The sequence below is a fragment of the Branchiostoma floridae genome, chromosome 19, assembly GCF_000003815.2.
Source record: "Branchiostoma floridae strain S238N-H82 chromosome 19, Bfl_VNyyK, whole genome shotgun sequence".
Classification (NCBI taxonomy): Eukaryota; Metazoa; Chordata; class Leptocardii; order Amphioxiformes; family Branchiostomatidae; genus Branchiostoma; species Branchiostoma floridae.
The window spans coordinates 7756788-7767124 of NC_049997.1; the positions used below are offsets into that span (position 1 = coordinate 7756788).

The 10337-nt window shown below is 41.0% G+C and overlaps 1 protein-coding gene across 7 annotated transcripts in view; it reads left to right on the top strand.

The window, feature by feature from the left end:
• LOC118406861 (transportin-3-like) overlaps nt 1–10337 on the top strand; it is a 37650-nt gene that overhangs the window by 10549 nt on the left and 16764 nt on the right. For all 7 annotated transcript variants that reach the window (XM_035807217.1, XM_035807218.1, XM_035807219.1 and 4 more), the window contains exons 7-15: nt 2741–2833; nt 3649–3696; nt 3927–4022; nt 4955–5029; nt 5900–6000; nt 6667–6805; nt 7198–7344; nt 9093–9200; nt 10203–10297. In XM_035807217.1, coding sequence (XP_035663110.1) covers nt 2741–2833; nt 3649–3696; nt 3927–4022; nt 4955–5029; nt 5900–6000; nt 6667–6805; nt 7198–7344; nt 9093–9200; nt 10203–10297 — 902 coding nt within the window. The remainder of the gene's footprint in view (nt 1–2740; nt 2834–3648; nt 3697–3926; nt 4023–4954; nt 5030–5899; nt 6001–6666; nt 6806–7197; nt 7345–9092; nt 9201–10202; nt 10298–10337) is intronic.

Below are 10337 nucleotides of genomic sequence, written 5' to 3' on the forward strand. Positions count from 1 at the left end.
GGTCTCTAAGACTGCACCTTTGAAGTCAAAAGAGGGAGAAGTGATAACCGACAGATCTAAACAGCTTGAGAGATGGGTAGAACATTACTCTGAATTGTACTCAAATGAAATACCAGAGAAACCGGGACTGGATGAGGCCCTACCAGATTTCCCAGAGCTGACAGAGTTGGACGGGATGCCTGAAGAGAGTGAACTTCTCGAGGCGCTGAGCGCTCTACCCAGCGGCAAGGCACCGGGTCAGGATGGCATACCCGCAGAAGTCCTTAAGGAGAACAAGGAGGTAGTATTGCCACACCTTTATGATCTACTTCGCCAGTGCTGGGAGAAAGGGATGATACCTCACGAAATGCGCAATGCTAAGATTGTGACCCTGTATAAGAACAAAGGCGATAGAGGGGACTGTAACAGCTTCAGGGGGATCTCACTGCTGAGCATAACTGGGAAGGCTATTGCACGGATTGTACGCAAGCGCCTACAGACCCTAGCGGAACGTGTTCTCCCGGAGTCTCAGTGTGGGTTCAGAGCTGGACGGTCCACTACGGACGTGATCTTCACTTTGCGACAACTTCAGGAGAAATGTAGAGAGCAGTGTATGCCGCTTTATATCGCCTTCGTGGACTTGACCAAGGCATTTGATACTGTCTGCCGATCTGCCCTCTACAAAGTACTCAAGAGTATCGGATGTCCACCTAAACTCCTGCAACTGGTCATCTCCTTCCATGAGGACATGAAAGCCTGCATTCAGTTTGATGGCTCCACCTCTGACTGCTTTGACGTCAGGAACGGAGTTAAGCAGGGGTGTGTGCTGGCACCGACTCTTTTCAGCATCTATTTCTCTGTACTCCTCCGTTGTGCCTTTGGTGGAAACCAGGACGGTGTCTACATCCGGTCACGGGCAGATGGCTCACTGTTCAACCTGGCAAGACTGAGGGCTAAAAGTAAAACTGTCGAGCTGCTGTGCAGAGAACTTCTCTTTGCTGACGATGCAGCACTCACGGCACATGAGGAGACAACCCTGCAGGGACTGTTGGACAACCTCTCCCGGGCCTGTGACCTGTTCTGTCTTACCATCAGTGTCAAGAAGACGGAGGTAATTGGGCAAGGTACCGCAATCCCCCCTTCAATCACACTGCATGGAAATCCTCTTCGAACAGTTCCAAAGTTTACTTACCTGGGATCAGTGGCGACAAGCACCAACTCTCTGGACGAGGAGATAAATGTGAGAATTGGTAGAGCTGCTGCTTCCTTTGGGAAACTCAGCAAGAGGGCCTGGGAAAACCAGAAGCTAACAAGAAAGACAAAGGTACAGATCTACAACACATGCGTATTGCCAACTTTACTGTATGGTAGTGAAACCTGGACTGTTTATTCGCGGCAAGAAAAAAGACTTAACAGTTTTCACATGCGATGTCTACGTAGGATTCTCAATATAAAATGGCAGGACAGAATCACAAATGAAGAAGTACTCCGGCAAGCAGGCATACCATCGTTGTTCGAGACCCTACGGCGAAACAGGCTGCGCTGGCTAGGTCATGTGAGCAGGATGGATGACACCAGGCTTCCAAAGAGAGTACTTTATGGAGAACTCTCTGTGGGCAGTCGACCCAGAGGGAGGCCAAAGCTGAGGTACAAAGATGTATGCAAAGCTACCCTCCAAGATTTCTCCATTTGCACAAAAAACTGGGAAAGTGTAGCAACAGACAGAAGTAGATGGAGAGCAGCAGTACACACCGGTATGGAGCGGTACAGGGCTGCCCGTGAGAGGCAAGTCCGAGAGGCAAGACAGAGGAAGAAGAAAGGGGAGGGGTCGAATACCGGAGAAGTGTTCACCTGCACTTCCTGTGGAAGAGCCTGCCGTGCCAAGATTGGACTCATAAGTCATCAAAGGCACTGTCAGGCGAGAACTGTAACCAGTAACGACTGAGGCCTTGACTGACTGATGCTGTCGACCGTCTCATGAGACGACAAGAGCCGAAGGGGGGGGTATATATAGAACTAAATTTAGTAGATTTAGTAGATGATTTTGCTTACTAATTTCAGCCAGTCTGTCTTTGATGATATATGCAATATTCATTTTTTTATAATTTAAGTAGAAGGAAGTAATAAGTATTGGAGCCGCACCAATTTGATTTGTAGGGAACCAAGAAAATGTATTGATGAGTAAATGGATAGCAGACCTGTACTAAGTTGCAGTCTCGTAGCCATGGCTGTGTGTTTGTTGCTGTCTGTTTCCGTTAATAAAGTAGTAACATGTTAGTTGGTACATGTAAAGACCTTCATACATGTACATGTATATTGATATCATGACCCAGAGTCCTCCCCAGAGGATGGAATAAGGCCCTCCACTATACTCCTAGCCCAGCTCCACTATTACTACTTTTCAAATTCAGTGTGTTTCTTCCCCATTTTCTTGGTTAGTTTTGCTAAAATTAATGAAAGTTCACAGATTTTTGTGCCAAGTGGCATCACTTTTCCAGTCGACATTGTCTGCAAAAACTTGTGAATGGGTGATGATCAAAACAATAGTAGTTTTGCCACTTCACAACAAAGGAATCACAATATTTTGACACCCTCTGTCATTGCAAAATGAACCCATTTTCACGAAAGCTCAGCACATTGGTTTGGGTTATTTTTGCCAGCCCCTCCACTATACTAAAAAAATTCTGGGGAGAACCCTGTGACCCAATCTAGACACAGAGAAATAGTTATTTCCTTGAAATGAAAGTTTTTTTTTCCTCAGGTGAATAGTAGATCTCTGAGACTGGGAGCCAACAGAAGAGGGGAGGTCATAGAGGAACTTGCTGAGTCATGTGACCTGGTTATACAACTTCTGGTCAGTATCTAACAGTCATAGCTTTCCAAAGTCAGGGCTTTTCAGGGCTCAAAATTTGGTATGATCACTGGTAAACCTAACCTTAAAGTTTACGTGCACAGGAAAAGTTTTCTCTGTACAACATACTTGCAGAATTGAGTAGAATATCAGCGAAATCTAATTACAAACTTACTGATTCTTTTCAGAACCAGAATCTGAAATACTACATATACCGGTATAGCTAACTTCAAAACCTTAACCAAGTAACACAACTACATTTGTAGTTTTTGTTATTTTGTCTCAATGACACACTCAAATGTCAAGAATACATTTTACTAGTGCCTTCACAGATATATCCCAACACGTACATGTATATCTAGGTACTGTCGCACCCACAGTCAAAAATTAGGTGCACAGCTTCAATTTTGGTCTATTGTGTGCCAGAAATGGGATTTTAGATTGGATTAGTACCTTGTACCTTGACATAATCTTAAGTTTTTGTTCTAGTTTTACGCAAGGATTGCTCAAAATGATTAAATCCAAGCACAGCCACAAATGCAATGAGTCCAGTGTCTTGCACTATGCAAGACTGGGGTATAGCAGAGTTTACATGTACCTTGTTGTCTGTGCACAGATATCACATGTCAGTGATGTTTACCAACATTGTTCACTCGCAGCCTATCTTGTTTACTGTTCTGTAAAAAAAACCTTGTCACATTGTTTCTGGACAAGTTGCATGATTTGCATAGAGACCTATGTGTCATCAAGGGGATATCAAGGATTGCTTCTGTTTTTGTGCTGTAATATGTGTTGTTTATATTTTTGTTTACTTTCAGATTGCTTGTACACAAAGCTGTGCAGCAGATTCCAGAGTACAGGCTAAGGTAACTAGTTTTATGGTACATTTTTGTATGTATGGCACTAAGTCTTCTTGCTTTATTGTTATCGGGCTTAGTATGAAAGATGAAAATAGGAAACTGGTTTTAGATATGCATGCAGGGCATTATGGTGGAAAGATATAGCCCTAGGCTTCAACAGTAGTCATTTTATTTCTGTTGTATTTGAGTCAGTGCTATTTTTTTACCTCATACTTGCATGTGACTGTGTCTTACAGGTATATCGGTGCCTCGGTAGTTGGTTCAACCTCGGCGTAATCCAGGGAGAGGCGGTTGCAACCAGCCAACTACTCAACGCACCTTTTCAGGCCATGGTATGGTCCTCTATATTTGATATGACAACTTAAAATTTGTCACTAGCATAAAGATTTATGGTAATGATGTTATGTTTTTGTCAGTATTTGTGTGTGTATTTTTGTGTCTGTCTGTGACCAGGGTTACTGCAGAATAACCTATAGTTGTAGCCTTTTTAGTATGCGAAGGGAGAACCTGTTCTGAATAGCCATAGGATGTTATTTGTTCAGCAACATTCCAGAAACGTTCCAGTCTTCTAACTGTTTGTTTTGCTGAATGTAAGAATTTCTAACGGTAACTTGTGAGAGGGCGCTTGAGGACAATTGTAAGTGTAGGGACACCTTTAAGTTCTTATTCTTAAAACTCTGAGGTACTAGTTATTTTTGTATATAAATTTTTCTTTGAATCATTGGCATGCTAATTTCTTGGCCTACATGTACATGTATGTTTTGTTTTATGTTGTGGGCAAGATTAAGCCAATTTCAATATTTACTTTGCTGAAATTCTCCAAACATAATAGTAAGAGGTTGAAAACACACATTGGAGTGCACAATGTGCTTCTGTTTTTCTTTTTAAAATACTTCATTTAGATTTTTGGATGGATTTTTTTAGGGACAGGCAGTTTTTTTTCATGTGTCTTTAACTCAAATGACCTTGATGCTCATACAAGTTGCATACACAATTAAGTTAGCAACCTAGATCTAGGTGTTGAAATGTTCTTATCCCACTGTTATCACTTTCCAGACATTCAGTCATTTTTTGCCACAGGCTATTACATGTACATGTAAGGCCAGGTCCAATATCCGTCAAGAGTTGGGAAAACCTGACATTACATTTGCTGTACATACAATATGCTTCTTCACATACTTTTCCTCTTGATGATGGTAATGATTTACAAAAAGGGTCACTGCCTTTAAGAATAAGTAAACATATTGTGTTCCTTTCTCCACAGCATAACCCTGAGACTGTATCTTCTGTCCACGAGGCCGCCTGTGACTGCATCTGTTCTGCTCTGTATGTGGCAGAGGTAAGGGTCATACAGACACTAACAGGGCTCGAAATACCACCTGCATATGCAGCTTAGTGCAGGTAAAATTGGAGCTGTGCAGGTACATTTGTATTTCTGGTGTCTACCTGCACCTAACCTGCACTGGTCCATGTACATGTACGAGTACTGAGTCTTATACATTATGTCCTATGATGTAGGTGTATGTCTACTATGTGGATTGTTATTACAATATTAGTTGCATTGACTGTTACCACCATTAAGTTTAAAAGAAAAAAATAGTGATGGTTCCTGAACAATTCTGAACAATTTTTGGTATGATCCATACTTTCTAAATTCAGAGTGGTGCAGGTAAAATTTGTCTGGTGCAGGTAATTTTCAACGTTACCTGCACCAGTGCAGGTATGAAGAAAAAAGTATTTCAAGCCCTGACTAATGTACCAGGCTACAAGCACTCTTCAAACTTAATGTGACTTGTGGTTATCATTACACCTGGTTATTAAAGACTATAAACAAAAGTATTTATTAAGTGCACTTAAGTTTGCTGATAGGGGTAGGTAGGAAGGACATGGAGTGTCCGTGGTGGTTTTACATTTGTAAGTTCATAATAGCGCTTTTGTCAAATACACTGCAAAGCAAAGGAAGTCCCAACGCTTTTATATACATGTATGTGCAACCAGTCAGAAACCACATCTAACAACTTGAACGGGGTACCTTCGATCCAGTGTGTAATGTATTTACATGTAGTGCTTAGACCAGAGTACTTAGTAGGTGGGAAAAAAAGAACAAGTGAATCAAACAACTGGAATATGAAGTCTCAAGTGAAGTAACATGCTTAGGACTATATAGCTTTGTTGGAGTCTAATTTTCTGTGTTTGCTGTACTCAACAGGACATCACCAGATACGAGTCCTTGGCGAACTGCCTGTTCCAGGGAGTCATCTCGCTGTCAGAACCCTACCACGTGTCAGTAGCACAGGAGGACATAGACAAGTAAGTCTGATGGAATCTGAAGATCTGTCCCCAGCTTTAATTTGTTCTTGTCCCATTATTGTTTGGAAATCCATGCTTCTGGAAAATCATTTTTGTTCAAATCTGTCATTCTAAGGTTACGAAAATACATATTTTCGTGTCTAAAAGTTAAGATTTTTTTTAGGGCCGGGGTGAAATTTTGTTTGTCTTAACAAGCAAATTTCCATTTACTAGGCTGGAAGGACAGGTCCTGTAGACAGCCCTGGCTAAAGTTTTTTTTAATATTTTAATAATATTTTTGAAGTGCGTGGAAGTTGAGCGTGTTAAAATTCTCATTATTCAAAATTCAGAATTCAAACCCAGCGCCTTCTGCTTCGAAAGCAGGCTTGCAAACAGCTAGATCACTTATTGTAGATTGCTTTATGTCTAAAACATGTACATGAAAGATAAGTGTACATTTGATTGTTGACAATGCATTGAAGTGTGCTTTTTTCATTCCACCAGGTCCTTGAACTACTGTCAAGAGTTCACAGATTCAAATCTAGGGCTTCAGAAGCAGGATTGCATTTGCTAACAGCTATATCACTTAGTCTAGATTGCTCTCTGTCTAGAACATGTACAAACATGTGGGATAAGTTAAATTTGATTGTTCATGAGGCATTGAAGTGTACTTTTTTGTCCCAACAGGTCCTTGAACTACTGTCGAGTGTTCACAGAACTTGCTGAGTCATTCTTAGAGTTAATGATGGCAGCTCCGGGGCAGGGCTTGGGGGATCTGAGGATACTGGATCTGCTCCTGGCATGTGTGGGCCACTGTCAGTATGAGGTAAGACTGAGGGTGTGATAGGGGAATTGAAGGTACTTGAATCGTTTTAACTTTGCCAAGAGGGTTAGGTTTTTGGTGACATTTGTTTGTGTTTTGCTTAAAAAACAAAAGCAGTTACTAGATCTGCATAAAAATGTATTTGGTGGACTGGGTAGAGGTCAGCAAAACAAAGGTCAAGTTCAACAGAGGGCCTCCTAATACAGTAATAGCTTTTCACGGTACTGCAGCAGAACTTCCTGTTTTGATATATTATGTTTTGGACAAGGATGTGATGGTAAATTCTCCTCTACAGTTATGAGGAAGAGTATCTTTATGTCTTACTGTCTCACCCTAGAGGAAGTTTCAAATGGTTTACTTCAAAATCAATTATAATATCTCCTTGTGTTTCTCAGGTTGCTGAGATCACCTTTAACTTCTGGTACCGGCTGTCGGAGGTTCTGTACAAGCGTGACAGCACCAACCTCAACACCATCTTCAAACCGTACTTCCAGCGCCTCATCAACTCCCTGTCTGTCCACTGTCAGATGGACGAGGACCATGTGAGTTCTGCTCATGTTTTGATGTCTTTACTCATAATACAAAATAGAAAAAAAAAAGCACAGTGCCAGTGAGTGAGTGTGTGAATGAATGAGTGAGTGAGTGAGTGAGTGTGAGTGAGTGAGTGAGTGAGTGAGTGAGTGAGTGAGTGGGTGGGTGAGTGAGTGAGTGAGTGAGTGAGTGAGTGAGTGAGTGAGTGAGTGAGTGAGTGAGTGAGTGAGTGGGTGAGTGGGTGGGTGGGTGGGTGGGTGGGTGAGTGAGTGAGTGAGTGAGTGAGTGAGTGAGTGAGTGAGTGAGTGAGTGAGTAAGTGGGTGAGTGAGTGGATGAGATTATGAAAAGATAGTCATGACCTACACCACTTAACAGAAAAGATCTTACAAGACAAAGCACACAAAAACTAGGATAACAATGCTAGAATTTTTATTCAATTATCAGCCATTTGTCACCAAAGTTTCATTGAATACCAGACAGGGGGTTGAGGGCACCACAAGAATTTTAAACCATTCAATGCCTGTCTTTCACCTTGTGCTCTGTCATTTTTCTGTTAGCATATCTTTCTCAGCTTGTGCTACTGATTTCTATTTGTTATATCTAGCTTTAAATTTATAAACTGTCCTTATTTTCATGTGTATTTGAAGTGTTAATCCCATTTTTTTGTGGCCGTCCAGTATTTCTTTGATTTGTGCTTTAGCTATCTCCTAAAGTTACAGGCTGCTCTGTTTTGTTTTGTTCCATCCCCAGCGTGACATTCCTGTGAGTGTGTCATCTCTTCTGTCTCTCCATTTTATGTCCTGTCTTCTGTTTCATACATTTCTCTTTTCTTCAGGTACAGTATATCATAACTTTCTCACCTCTCTGTGCTACTCCTAAGTTTTATCATTCTCTAATTTGACTAGGAACTCAAGGCTTCCTAATACATTTGAGTCCTTGCTACTTCTTCTTCTTGTGTCTTGATTTATTGGTATTAACATTAGATGCAGATTGGATACATTGAATGTACAATACACACATACATTGTATTGAGTGCAAAGTACACACATCATATGACCCATTTTTCTATTTAAAAATCTGTCAGTAGCAATCATTAAACACTTTCACATAAAAGAGCTCAATATACACTTATCGGGAATAATATGGTCAGTGTGATTGGCTGATATAAGCGAGTATTAACAAAGCGGTATTGCACATCGAGCTGATTCATCCGAAGTATGACTTTTGACCACTTTACTTTTACCTACAGTAAACAGGCAATGTAATGTGATGGTTATACCAAAAAGCAGTTACTCAAGCAACTGGATAATTTATGAGCTTGCAAACGGTCAGACGTTTCAGGTAGCCATCCGGCATCTTTCGTCAGTGAAACATCTGACCGTTTCCAAAATCATTTCCAGTTGCTTGAGTGACTGCTTTTTGGCATATCTTATTACCTGGATGTCTAACAATAACTAGTTTATTGCATGCAAATAGTACAAGCAGTCCAGAAATAGCAGCCGAAGCTGAATTGTTTCAGACTTTACAAACAAGTTAAAAGCATATACATTTCACTGGCTTTACATCACAATAGATTAAAACATGACAATTATTGTGATTAAAATTCTATAGATTGGCAAGAAATTGTTAAGATTTATCATGTAATATAATGTAATATCAACATTAAAGAATGAAGAAGAATATCGACTAGAGAATAACAATGAAGATAATCTCCTAACCTTCATCAAGTAATGTGATGGTTATTTGATTGCCTTACAGGAGGGTGTCCCAGATGAGACAGACGACTTTGCTGACTTCCGGATCCGAGTTTCTGAACTCATCAAGGACGTGGTGTTCATCGTGGGGTCCATTAATGTTTTTACTCAGGTGTGTACTAATAGAATTATCATAATTACAAGTAAATAAACTAAGGAATCTTTCATATTTGTTATGTTTTCCCAAAGGACAAACATATTGTTTTTGCTAGTGTGTTCTTTTTTCTTCCTTCCTCCTAGTAGAAAAGGTTTACGGAAAAGACTGGTCTGTGCACAAGTGGCTACCTAGGCTGTCTCAGATATCCCCATTCATAGCCCAAATTCCTTTTTTTTACTCTCACACATTACTTTAGGGTGAGCCTAATGGTTTAGTATTGTATGGGAGTAGCTTGACACAGCTAAGGAAAACATTCTGCATTTTTGCAACAATGTTGCCTTTCTAGTTCTCATTTAAACTTTCTGATATTTAGCCTAGATGAAAATTGAGGTCCCAAATCAGTCCATACCACGGGACTTTGTACTATACAGTTCCATACACATATACATAGTAGCGTGCATAGTCCAGTGGTTAGCAGCCCTGCGTCTGAAACAGAACGCTGTGAGTTTGATTTTTCCGGTTTTGTCACTCACCCAACATGCATGCTACTGGAAAGGATTGAAGTCCTAATACCCCCCTAACATGTGGCAAAAATCAATCGGACGACGAGTCTGCGAGCTCTAAATTACGAGGAGGCACGACCATGTTGCCGACAAAGAAATTGCAGAGTTCCCCCTTCCCGTCAGGGTCATGCCTCCTCGTAATTTAGAGCTCGCAGACTCGTCATCCAATTGATTTAGGCCACATGTTAGGGGGGTATTAGGACAGGACGTTAAGCCGTGGTCCACTGTTCATTGTGCTTGTCGTAAACAGCTAGGGGAATTTCCCCGCTACAACGAACCTATAAATACTGTACAAAAAGTCATGTAGTGTTTGTCCTCTCTATCATGACCAGTGGAAGACTAGCTCTTCAATGAGCTAAAACTGGATCGAGATCACTTTCCTTTCCTTTTTTTGCACATGTTCATCATGTATGTAATGCTCATATATGACACATACACATATATGTCCCGACAGTTGTTCAGAAACCTAGCAGAGACCCCCAACACCACGTGGGACGTGACAGAGGCACACATGTACGTCATGTCAGCTGTTGCCAAGAACCTCATGCCGTAAGTCAGGTCTCCTTTCTGCAGAATCTTAAACTGAATA